This window comes from Mytilus galloprovincialis, chromosome 9 (assembly GCF_965363235.1).
Source record: "Mytilus galloprovincialis chromosome 9, xbMytGall1.hap1.1, whole genome shotgun sequence".
Classification (NCBI taxonomy): domain Eukaryota; kingdom Metazoa; phylum Mollusca; class Bivalvia; order Mytilida; family Mytilidae; genus Mytilus; species Mytilus galloprovincialis.
In genome coordinates, this window is record NC_134846.1 from 64,721,435 (window position 1) to 64,735,120 (window position 13,686).

The 13,686-nt window shown below is 31.4% G+C and overlaps 1 protein-coding gene across 1 annotated transcript in view; it reads right to left on the bottom strand.

Annotated features, from left to right (window-relative positions):
* Positions 1-5,644: 5,644 nt before the first annotated feature.
* The window catches only part of LOC143045634 (RNA polymerase I-specific transcription initiation factor RRN3-like), a 23,493-nt gene continuing 15,451 nt past the window's right edge, over positions 5,645-13,686 (bottom strand). The window contains exons 12-16 of the mRNA XM_076218260.1: positions 12,038-12,213; positions 11,184-11,292; positions 10,404-10,547; positions 9,888-9,960; positions 5,645-7,556 (exon numbers count right to left, since the gene is read on the bottom strand). Of these exons, the coding sequence (XP_076074375.1) occupies positions 7,413-7,556; positions 9,888-9,960; positions 10,404-10,547; positions 11,184-11,292; positions 12,038-12,213 (646 nt within the window). The 3' untranslated portion in view covers positions 5,645-7,412. The remainder of the gene's footprint in view (positions 7,557-9,887; positions 9,961-10,403; positions 10,548-11,183; positions 11,293-12,037; positions 12,214-13,686) is intronic.

Below are 13,686 nucleotides of genomic sequence, written 5' to 3' on the forward strand. Positions count from 1 at the left end.
TCATTTTAAGAGAAATCATTTTTTTCTAATTTGGCTTCTGTTAAAAGTGCGTACAAAATTGTGTCATGATTTGATACATTTCATTTCTTTTCCGTCGTTTCGTACAACCAATTTGATCAGAAGCACATAATACAGAGACAAACAATCATGAAAACAAATTTGAATTTGATTTAAACTACTCTTATTATTCATCCATATATCAATACACAATATGTAACTTTCACCTGATAATTGATATTGAAACGAGGACAACCACTGAACTCCAGGCTCCTGACTTTGGACGGGCATATAAGAAATGTGGCGGGGTTAAATAAAGGCAAAAGTGGTATGCCGGTGTTCAAAGACATAAATCGATTGAGAGAAAACAAATCCGGGTTACAAACTAAAACCGAGGGAAACACATCAGCTATAAATGGGAAACAAGGGACAACAAGAACATAGAAGTAACAAAAACAAATGCATAGAAACGAACTATTTTATAACAACAGCCATATTCCAGACTTGGTTAAAAGAAAAAAAATGATGTGTTGAATTAAGTTTAATCGCAAGCCTACCTTCCGCTTTATGACATTGTTACAATTTAAAATATGTGTCGCTCGAATGACAAAATAACGTGAAATAAACACAGCACATGTACAAACACGCAACTATGATATAATAGTCGACACAACATGCAAATTGCAAAACAACAACAAACATATAAAAAGTAAAATCACAAAAATACTGAACTGCGCTAAACCTCTCACTTTTACGACAGTCTCATCAAAATTCGTTAAATAAATAAATTAAACAGGACGTGTCAGGATGTTTATCCATCCCTCATTCCTAACGACAAAAATACACAGAACTGAGAGTACTCTCAGATACTGAAAGTTAATTCAAAGACAGTAACAACTAATCAAAAAGTACATGTATCTAAGACTAAAATATCAATCAGTTCACATTCAACATCAAATGGATTTAGAAAAAGCGTTATTGACAGTCCAAGAAATTCATGGCATTGTCCGATGCCAAGATATAGAGATCGACAGATTGTGGTACTGTGAAAGTACTTATATGTAGTATTTAATATCATGTTAATTTATTGATCACAAAATCAATATTTATACCAACAAAGCCCATATTCAAAAACGACTGCTTAGCCTGAACCCGTTTTAAGCTGGATAAGAAATCAAGTGAGTCGCAAAGATAATCCGTTACTGATTAACACGTGACATCCGCCGGTTGCGGATTCTTTGGAAAATGATGATACAGATCAATTTCGGAAATGAGGAACAATTTAAATACAATAGATGACAATCACTGAATACGACTACAAAAACCTTGATAGCTCAGAATTAAAACAAAAGTACACATATATTCAACTGTCAACGAATGTTGATTGCGAAAAATTCAAACATCTTTCGAGTTCATCTTTGCTATTGGGTATTATTATATCAGTGCATCCTTTATCAAAAACCTCGAATACACACTCTAAATATCGTGTCATCTATATGTTGGTACTGTTAGAAGGTTGCTACCTGAAATGGAAAGTCCATTATTGGAAGATCTTTACAGGAAAATGTCGAACATGTTATTTTTTTCAGCTGTAGAGTTCTGTTCTCATTTAATCGTCGCTTTTAATTTCAAGGTGAATGCGAAGATGCGAAGCCAACCTATTTAGAGTTGTGGTACTCTATTTCAAATAAAGATGGATATGTGCGATTAATAGTAATTAAACTTATTTCAAAGAAATCATTAAAGGAAAATGTTTTAAAGACTCGTAAATTGCCTTTTTCGTTATATTCCAGTCAATCGCAAAACAAAATTATATTTTGAATCCATGTTAAAAATTATTTCTGTTTTTTTTTTTAAATCCTATCCATTTCAATTACAAGCAATAATTAGCACACATACGGTTTGTTTTTCCTTATACTAAGAATTCAACCTACTTCGTAGCTGCATACAATCCATTCCGTACAATTTTTCTGTCTTGCCTTTTTAATAGTGATTTGATTTATTTCAACTTAATAAATGGTGGTCAAATAAAAAAGGTGGGAAAAGTTTAAAGGTATCTTAATATCTGCGTAGTATTGAATTATTACGCGGAAGTTGAACCACAATGAACACAACTTAAAAGTACTACTGAGGAAGAAAAGTCATATGACAATTCCGAAACCGAAAGCAAGTTTCTTCTTCCTTGAAACGTTATTTCATTGAAATTTAAAACTCATTACTGTAATAGACAGATTATTTGTGTCGTTTTCAGACAGTTTCAATTAGGTCATAAAGTGCAAGGTTACTTTGCATTTCAAACATTGTTATATACAATTCTATATAGATCTGTATTGATGAATTGATTACGTGAGGCCGTATATTCAAGCGTAAATATGAAACATTCTATATAAATTTTGATTTAGTGTTATTATAAATTTGACATTTGCGCTAGTCCTGTAAGTTCATTTGAAGGTTAAATTGATAAATTTGCATAGACTTAAATAATCTTCAAGGAATGAAAATAAACTTATTCAAAAATACAAAACTCCAAGGCGATTTACAAAATCAACCTTCAACTTTATCAAGAAAACCGAACGACTCGAAAACTACTGTTATATTCCTGACTTTGTACATGCATTTCTCGAAGAAAATAGTGGGTTAAAACTGGTTGTACAGCTATCACATTGATTAAAAACGAAAGAACTATCAACCAATGTTCAAATGGATTTGATCCAAGAAACTATAAGCAATCGCCAGGTCTTCAACAAAAAAACCCATACCGTATAGTCGGTACGAAATTGATTAAACGGTGCGTTGAAGACCCATTAGTGCCTTCGGCTGTTGTCTGCTCTTGGGTCGGGTTGTTGTGTCTTTGACATATTCCCCATTTCCATTCTCAATTTTATGATCAGTAACTTCTTGTCATGCAATTTGTGCCAATTGTGAGCTTATTATGGTTTAGGAAGATAGTATTCTCTAAAGCAATTTAAGATAACACAAAGAAAACTGAAGACAACACACAACGGGGTGTGCATGAAGAATATGGATATGGAGCTTCAGACAACACAGAGCAATAATGGTATATCATTACATCATGATTGTTTTGCTGTTACTTATCTTGACAGTTCGAACGCTATCACCTTTCAGTTGCAATGAGTATATCTTTATATCTGGACATTCCCCACCTGTAATACTTATTACTGTATTACACATACACATAGAGACAGCATACACTTCAAACACAAGAATGCATTATAATGCATCCGCACATTAAGAGGAAAACACAGATATCAAAAAGGTTCAGAGGTAGCTATTTTTTGTATTTTACTATACCTTCGTTAATATTGTATTATTCTGGAAATTCGTGACAACATCCTCTTAACAACATTTGAAAAGTCTGAACATAAAATATATCTTGATGCTCTAAAAAAAACCTCTGTCGCTCACGTTGGTCTATAAGTATCTTCAACAATGGACTTTCTCCAATATTGTGGACTAGAATAGAATTAAACACAAAAAACTCCTTTTCTGGTTGATCTTGTATTGCTGATATTTTTTGTTTAAAAGTTCTCTCTCATCTCTTTAATTTTTTCCCCAAACCCCAAAACGGTAATTTCAGGCAATCACTCCTATGAAGATTAAATCTACGATTGTGGCAAATTTATTTGTATTTGAAGATCTTGTCATTTTTGCTATTAAAAGTGTCTTTGTATCTATAGTTTTCAAGATAGTAGGCAAAAACATACAAAATTGGTACACATCGCCATTCAAAGATGAGTAATGCTACAATGAATGGGCTGTTGATTTTTGACTTATATATAGATCTTGTGTTTAAATATTAGGCAAAAACGCAAAAAAAAAAGGAAGAGGTAAAAGTCATTATCCCAGGGCAATTAGTCCTCAGGCGATTTCAATATTTAATTTTATTTGAAGATATTTTCTTGCTTTTCATTTCTACTAATTTCGTTTTATATCTTTTTAGTTTAGTTTTCATATTAGTCCAAAACGCAACAATTGATAAAAACATTGTCGTCTGACGAGTTCGGTCATGTGACTTATTTTATAGATCTTGTTAGTACTTTTTGGTTAATAACGTTTTAAAGTCTAAAATGTCTGAAAGGGTAACCTTGACTGAATTATTTATTGGTGTATCTTTTATGAGTTGTTCAGATTGAAATGGCCGTTCCAGTTCAATAGTGGTTTACTAGTGATAAAATATCCAGAATCTGATAAAATGTAATTGCTTTTGTTAAAATATTGTTTCCTTTCTATTTATCCCTTGAAAAATCTTTATTTTAATACTATGGCTAGCGTCTTATAGAAGATTCAATCTACGAGCAACAAAAACTGCATGAGTGTTTATGAGTTCATTTTACATTTTTAAGTCTTCCAAGTTAAAAGGGGTGGAAAATTATGATTTGGGGCTAACATCGTTTTTTAATATAAATTCAATGAAAACTGTGCAATTTCATCATTTATATTATAAAAGTAGCAAAATTTCGATCCCAATTTAACTTTCAATAATTACGAACTGGATTGTATAAGGAAAATGTAAAAATTTCATGATTTTACATACTAGTAGCACTTTGATGTAAAATCAAAGATTGTATCATAAAATCCAAGAAAATAGAAAATTGGGGAAATTGTGATGTGTATCTCTAATTGAAAGATGACAAACATGATTTTTATCTGACACTATTTCAATACCAGAAATTAAAATCTAAGATTTTTATCCAGACATCTCAGAATACAGGAAACTGAAAAATTTGACATTTTAGATTATAGCTGGTAGATTCTGAATCAAGGTTTGTCATACAGATTGTCCAACATTCAGATGATTTTGATTATACAACTGATACAAGTTATTGATGAGAGAAACTTTCAAAGCTATAAATGATTGACCTACAAAACAACGAATTGAACTAAGTATTTATAAAATTTATTCAGGCTAGATCTTTTCATGTCAAAGTTATACCTTTTTAAACCAGTGACTCATATTATCATGATTACAGTAAGTCATTATTTTGTTTGAATATCATGCCTTAGGCAACTACTTACTGGAGTTTGATGGTAAATTAACTATTCATTTCCCTGCACTCACTTCATACTAACAACCTTTCACTGAAGCAATAAGCTTATATATAATTAAACTCATCATAGATACCAGGACTAAATTTTGTACATACACCAGACGTGTGTTTCGTCTACAAAAGACTCATCCGTGACGCTCGAATTCAAAAAAGTTAAAAAGGCCAAATAAAGTACGAAGTTGAAGAGCATTGAGGACCAGAATTCCTAAAAGTTTTGCTAAATCCAGCTAAGGTATTCTATGCCCGAGTATATTATACCAGTTGATCAGTTTGTTGGAGAAGAATTCAAAGTGCGATTTGTTAAACTGTTTGAGCCATTGCTAGTTTAATACCTCGAAGCCTACTGAATTATCACTGTAAAACATGACCTAATAGCATTCAAATTTAAGTTTTTACTTTTGGGCTTATATTACATGTAAATGATGTAGAGTTTGTAACTGTTTGACAGACTTGGTCAGGAATAGTATCACCCCCTTCCTTTTATTTTGATTGTTTAATGAAAAAGTATGCACTTGATGATGAGAAGGGTTGAGAATTATATTGTATTCTTGTTTGCTTCCATTAAAGATACTCAGAAATAACAACAATGGCTTTATTAAATAAACCTTTTCAATAACATCAATATATATTATAAATTTATAAAAACAACTCTTGCTTAAACATTCATAAATGAGGCTATAAAATTGAAGTTGAATCTTGAAAGACAGAAAAAGAAATATTGTGGAGTCTTTAAATAATATGTGGAGGCTCTTGATAGCCTGCATTTGTCAACTGATACCAATTATAAACAATGGCCTCTAATTACTACCCTTAATACTGGTTTTTCAGAATTTCAAAATTGAATCAGAGTTAAGAATTACTTCTACCTACAATGGTATGCTTAGAAAACAACAGTATACAAAATGTTGTTCTGTTAATTTTGAATTTTCTCCATATGGTTAAAAATGCAAAGTAAGAGTAATGTTTTCATAAAACTTTTGGAGAACCATGACAACTAGCCTTCCTTCTATAATATCAATGACAAAAATGACTTTAAAAACTACAAAATGTTGGAAAACTAGAAAAATAATATAATTCAAATATGTCAAAAATAAAAGATGAATATCTCTAATATGTGTGCAATAATTGGTAACATTTCAATAATGATAAAGGATTGCCATTGACGTAACATCTTAATGTTTATATGACAAATCCTGATTTTTTTTTGAATTAAAACTTACAGAGGAACACATCTTTACTTTTAGTACATATCACAGATTGAAGATTGAATAATACTAAAAAATAAATAAGCAAAAATACCAAAATCAGAGGAAAATTCTAAATAGAAAGTCCCCAAGCAAATGGTGAAATCAAAACTGAAGTTTAATGTTCAAACGAATGGAAAACTTCAAGTTAGACATTAGACAAACTAGGTACCCTCTATGTGAGTTACAGACAGACAGAATGACAGATGAACCTTTTCAAGCAATAACAAGACTACTCTTGCCCCTCAGCAAGCAAGTAAAACAGATGTTTGATGCAAAGTGACTGAAAAAGGTTACACAGTCTGGGTGATCTTAATTGTAGCTGAATGTTGTTTCAAAAATGTTATTTACTGTGACTTTGACTTGATAATAAACTTTACTCTCCACCTATTGCAGTACAATTGTAATTAGTTTTACCAAATCAAACCATTCAGTATATAATTCTTTTTATCACTTTTGACTTTAATGTCTTGACTGTGGTTCCTTTACAGCAGTTGGTTAAAGTTTCTGACCAGTTAAGCAGTTTGATTTGATGAAACAAATTGTAATTGGGTCAGAATATTGTATGCAATATTGTTATACTGTAAACAGGTAAACATACTAAAACTCTGGCCAATCTATTGTCTTCAGATGTCAATCTTAATTTACAATGCCTAAGCAAATATCCTTACAAAGTTTGCAAGCAAGCTACTGAAAGTTCAAGCCTCTTATCTCTAAACAGGAAAATTTTAAAAGGAATAAAATCTTATTGTGAAATTGAGGATAAAAAATCGAAAGAAGGCAAAGTCAAAGAATTGTGGCCATAAGAATAACATGTATAATACATATCACACTATATTAACAATAATTAAATCTTATTCAACAAATAAAACAAATACTATCTTAAAAATGTCTATTTCAGTTTGTCTTGGTATTTCAGGAAGTTCAGATTTCAATGAAGTTCTCAATAAATGTGATATGCAATGCTGATGTCTGTTAGGATATTTCTCACAAATTCTTATCACAGACCAATCTATAGCTCTATCTGCTAATGCTAATGCTAACATTATAACCAGATATTCAATCTTTATGAGAGAGATGAGACTCACATCCCAATCCCAGATCAAGTCATGTCTTGAACATGTTTAAAACCTGGTGAAACTCCATATTCCATAAGATCTGATGGAGTTTTACTCAAACTTCCTATTGTGAACTTTCCATTTGCAGGTGATATAATATCTTCTGTAATGAAATCATCTTCTTCATTCTGCAAAAGACAAATTAGCAAATATCTTTCTAAAAAGATCAGGAGTTACAGTAAGTATTAATTTATTGGCTAAATTATCATCAAAAAGATTTGTGCCCAAATTGATTTTTGTTCAAAATATTTCAGTTTTAGGGACTAAATAATGCCCTTTCTGTACATATTTTAACACAATATATAATGTTGTTCTATACAAACCTTTCCTGATAAAACCTGGCTTAAATAGTATATATAATGTTGCTCTATATCTATACTACAGTCGACTCTCGTTATGTCGAAGTCAGACGGACCAGAGAAATATTTCGAGATACACATAGTTCGACTCAAACGAACACCGGAAGTTCGACAATCTAAGGGACACAACTCTTGCTTAGCTTGGTAAATCTAAAATAAATCCGGGTGAATATGGCAAGGGATCGATATTCTAGTATCAGATCGATGTATTTGTATGTCACAGTCTTTTATTATTATGATGACATTTTTTTATTTATTCAATTCTTTCAATTAAAGAAAAAATCCTTTGGCTTTTCCAAGAGAGTAATTTCCAATCGATAGTTTCGTTATTCAGATCGGTTATAGTTGACAAAATAGTTTATTTTCGGAAACAAGAGATTAAAGAAAATTTTGATTTCTATTCATTTTGTATTATCTCACTCTTTCTTTTCAAAAGAAAATATAACAAGATTAAACACGCCGTTTGAGTAGTTTTTAGGTGATCATAAACGGAAGCTATAGTCCTCACTTTATACACACCCAAGCTCATTAGTGTAAATCACAAATTAATTGTTTTGTAAACATTTTAAATACTTTTTCATGAACATTCACAATGTATCACTAATTATTTGTCAAAATTCTTTAAAAGATAATCTTCGGTAAACACTCATGGAAATTGCATGTCATAAATCAATACAGTGGTCAGTGACCGGAAATTTAATTACACGTGTATTGTCAGATTAACTATTCAATTCATTTAAATCCCGGAGGTCATGTTTTGACATAGGTGTATTAGTTTGAGATAAAAAAATGAATTTTGAATGCTTTTGTTAACCTTGGGACCGTTAATTTAGTTCGACTCAACCGAAATTTCGACTCATCCAATTTCGACTCATCAGGAGTCGAATTACATACTTTTGTATGGAGTAAAGTTCGGGACCACGTGAAAACTTCGACTCATCCGAAATTTCGAGTCAACCGAGTTCGAGACAACGAGAGTTAACTGTATTTAAGCCAAGTTTTATCAGGAAAATTTGTATTTCTGTATAAGCATGGCATGGCAAATGAGCAGGCTGTGATCAAGCCAAGATTTGTCCCTTGGAATTTTACAAAACAGGCCCAACGTGAATACTGTAAATTCAGAAATTATTGTGATTTGTCATTTTAGACTTTAATCATCGCAGGGTTTGAAATTAGCAGGGGCCCACTCGCCAATGGCCCCTAAACTTGTTGTGGGCTACTTAAATTTCTGCTTTTCTTGTATAGGACTATATATGTGGGTTAAAAAATTACAGCTGTGGGCTACCATGCGAAAATTTGAACTTCAATTCCAGAAAGGGATTTAACTTTTTACTTTTTTGAGAAAGATCCTTTTTAATTCATATAAAATATTTCAAAATGCGAGTTTAAATTATTGCCTTTACATCTCTGTCGCATTTTGCGCAATAATAAAAGCCTCACAATAATTTCTGACTTTACAGTAACGTGTGCACGACACTAATCATGGACCAGATTTGTGAAGCCCTTCAGAACTCATCCAATACTAAAACCAGTACTATTTTCTTCTCCAGTTTATTTGGAACCAAACATTAACAGTATTCTGAATATTTGTTGTTATTATTTGTGAATTGGTATAATATAAAATTGGTTTTATTTATCTTATGCATTAGTCATTTTTTAAATAAATGCAGTTGTTTTAAGCAATTACTTTTATGTCTTTGAGAACTAGTACTGTAACAACAAATATTTTAAAACAAATATTGATGACCTGTCATACTCATCACAGAAAAAGTTACCTAATTCTGAAAATAAATAGTAATACTACCACAGAAAAATAAAGTAAAGACAGAACATTAGAAAGAGATATGTACATTAAAACCACAAATCTACATCCCCAAAATTGACATGACACTGAGAAAATTACCTAATCCTGAAAACCATATGAAGACAAAATGATGTCCTAATTGCATATCATAATTGAAGGTACAAATGACATAACAGACAACTGAAATGAATAAAATTTGAGAATGGAAATGAGGAATATGTCAAAGAGCCACAACCCCTCCAAAGAGCAGAAAACAGCCTCTATTATAAAAATTTAGTTAACAACTGTATACATACCTCTTCTTCGTCCTCTCCTTCCTCTATAGAACCTTGAAACTCTCTGTATAATGGTAATATATATTTCCTTGACCTATAAGAATCACAAAATTCATATTATTATTTTAATGATAAAACAAATTTCAGTTTTTACAATGTTTGATTAAAATGTTCTTCGAAAAACTACTACTACTACAGCTTAGATATTTCAATTTTACTACAAGGGTTTTATCCAAATATGCAGTTAAATGAACATGGAAATTTGATAGTGAGAGCAGTACTAGTCTATGATGTCCTTTCCACGCATATTTTTATTTGTTCTTGACATAACATTGAGTGGGCATCCCTTTGCTTGGCATCTGACAGAAAAATAACTGAATTTTGTATTTCATTTTTTTTTTTCAAGTATTTGTTTCCTAATTTCAAATAACTACTTCTCTAAAACCATCAGGAAATTTCATTTAAAAGAAAAAATGGAAATTGATAAAATACACAGTCACATTGTACACAGACCCTTTAGTATAACATAACAGTTACCTGCTTAATATATAAGGATCAAAAGGGAAGAAAGAATCCAGGATTTTCCCTCCAAAATCTGAGTTACCATTTGTACAGGCAACAGGTAGTACTTGTCTGTTATTTCTTTCTATTATAGTATCACAGAAAGCTAGCTGGTGACTCCTGAAATCAGACAATTCCAAATTTAAGGTTATCTGCTTATTTTAACACACCTTCCAAGAGCATTTGCAGTTTTTTACCAAGACAAGTAAATTTAAGCAATGGATTTACTTCAATTCAGTGGAAGATGAATAGTGAATTGACTATCAGCAATCTCTTTTAAAGTGAGACAAACATTAAGCAAAGATTAAGATTACCCTTTGCGTTAACTTGAAAGATTCTCTATTTTATGGAAAAGAAGATATATGGTGTATCATTTCAGGATAAAAAAATTCCTCCATGCACTGGACAAAACCAAGAGCAAAAGGGATAATCCCTTTAAAGGTGTTCTTCAAATTAAAGTCTTCATGATGTGAAACAGTAACACCTCAGCAAGATTGCTCTTAGCGCATGTTCCAGTAGAATTCTTTCCTAAATGATAATAACACTGCGCCCATGCAAATGCAGGATAATATATTCAAATTACAGATTGTAAGACAAGGAAGTAAAAAAAAATCCCTAATAATCTGACTTTAAAATACAGAAACAATATAATCACTTGTTCCACTACAAGAGTCCTCGAAATATATGTTAAATAATTTGGCAGGAATAATGTATAAAGAGTGTAGATGATACATGTACAGAAAAATTAACATTCACCTTGCAACTGAAGCAAAGGTCTGTACAACCACAGGTAGGCAAAACTTTAATGGGTTAAGTCGACAGGTAACTATTCTCTGAAAGTTCAATTTTTCTGCCCATTTTAAACCTAGATAAAAAGACAAAACTTGCATTAATATTCCAAATATACATATGTTACAACATTAAAATGTACAAAAAAACACGTAAAACTGTAGATTACATACTCTAAAATCACAAATAATTGCCTGCATTTTCTATTGTGATTTTGGAAAATGGGAAAAAATTGTAATTAATTTTTGCGATCATAAAAATCTGCAATTAGATATATGTATATTTATGGCTATTTTACGAAATTTTCCTTTGATCTTGCTGACTGATAATTTCTTTTCTGAACGGAGTCGAGTGATATAAAAATTAACCCTAGAAACTAAGGGGGCACGAGTTGTTGCTAATGAAATTGACATGAAATTGACATTTCGTCATAGGTAAACTAGCGATAAACAGATTATCATTGGTCATCCAAACTCGATTGCTTATCTCACTTTCACTGTACCGGCTCAAGTGAGAAAATCAATCTCCTTGAGATGATCAACAATAATCTATAAGTATCAGATATCAGAATGTGTCTTCTCTAGTTTTTGTGACATTTTCACATTTCTTGATCGTTGAGAAAAATATTTCTCCTCATTAGTGAAATATTTGTTATTGGCAATGAATTGGTTGAAATTAAATTGTGATGTCAAATTTTCTTGATTTCTCCTGAATTTTCATATTGTGATGTCATGAAAAAAGGTGACCATGCCTGATAATGTCATAAAAAGTACACAATTTTCTTCAAAACTTTGAAAAGGAATGATAAAAATTCTTCCTACCTTTGCAAGATTCAAATATATCTTTATTCCTAAACACAAAAACATAAAGTATGGCCTGAACAACAGCATAAAATGGCCCATGATGTGTGACATCTGCAAACAGCGTCACATCTCCTGTCTGGTCTAAATACTTGTGTATCCAATTACACATCATTTCTAAACATGTTTTTACAGTACTGAAAATATAAAGACAAACTAAAATAAATACCTGTACATAATAAAAAGTAAACATGAGGTATCGGCTTTGCTCATTGTTTAATGCCGTACAGTGACCTATAGCTGTTGATTTCTGGGTCATTTGGTCTCTAGTGGAAAGTTGTCTCATTGGTAATCATACCCCATCTTTTTTTCTATATATAGATTTTGATTTTGATTTTATGAGTTTTATCGCCACTTTTAAGCACCACTCTTGGGCTATTTCCTGGCAGCTAGTTTTTATTGGTGGAGGAAGCTGGAGTGCCCTGAGAAAGCTACCGACCTTTGATAGGAAACTGACAATACTAGTCAATTAAGATTCTAGTTTACCCATACGAGCGGGGTTCAAACACACAACCTCTAAGTGTTGACTGGCTAGTGATTACAGTAGTAACTACTTAGACCACTCGGCCACCAAGGTGCCTATTCTATATATAGAAAACCCTACTTAAATAATGCCAATACGGAATAATCTTTTAAATCAACTGATACATATGCCAAATCTTTTTACTGAAATCTTTTATAAAGACAAGTTGTTGGTTGTAATAGGATTAGTTTGTTGGGTCTTTTTTTTAATTTTTCTCATGGTGTTGTCAGTTTGTCTTCCACTTATCAGTTTTAATATCCCGTTGGTTATCATTTTAACTTCAACCTCTTTTTTAAATACCATCTATTTTTAACTCTCTTTTCCCTGACTTTTAACTGCCAATGTTGTTGTCATAAACTTAATTGTAAATCAAAAGATACCAGTTTACAAATAAAATAAAGAATATTATATCAACTTTACATAATTACACTGCACTACAACAACCCAAATACTACATGTGTACTTTCAATGAAGGGGGAACAACTCATATCAGATTACATAATTACACTGCACTACAACAACCCAAATACTACATGTGTACTTTCGATGAAGGGGGAACAACTCATATCAGATTATAATTGTGGAGTTTTAAAAGTTCATCATAACCTTTTGGCAAGTATGGCTGTATTTACACCATACCTTTAATGTATAGACAAATCAGGGACTCTGGTAAAATTTCAAGCCATGGCAGGAATTTAAAAGTAACTAAATTTTTAAATACACTATATATTTCAGAACATAAAAAACTTTAATAGATTTTGAGATTTTTTTTTTTTCCGTTTCCAGAGTTGCAAAAAATAAACGAAGTTGGGGAAATTGTTTGAGATGTTTCCTTATGTAATACTATTCTAATGAGTTATTTAAATTCACATGTACAATTGATACTCAAACAACAAGAGGAATTTTTAACTGTGTCAATGAGTGAACTGTATCAAATGAAATTCAGGTTTTGTTTATTTTGGCACACCTGTGGAATTGAAAAAAAAGGAATTTCAAAATTCAGGTAATTCTAAATTTTCTTAAACATAAATTGCATTTGAAATTAAATTGTAAAATAACCAGTCACTGATTTGTCCGTACTTAGAGT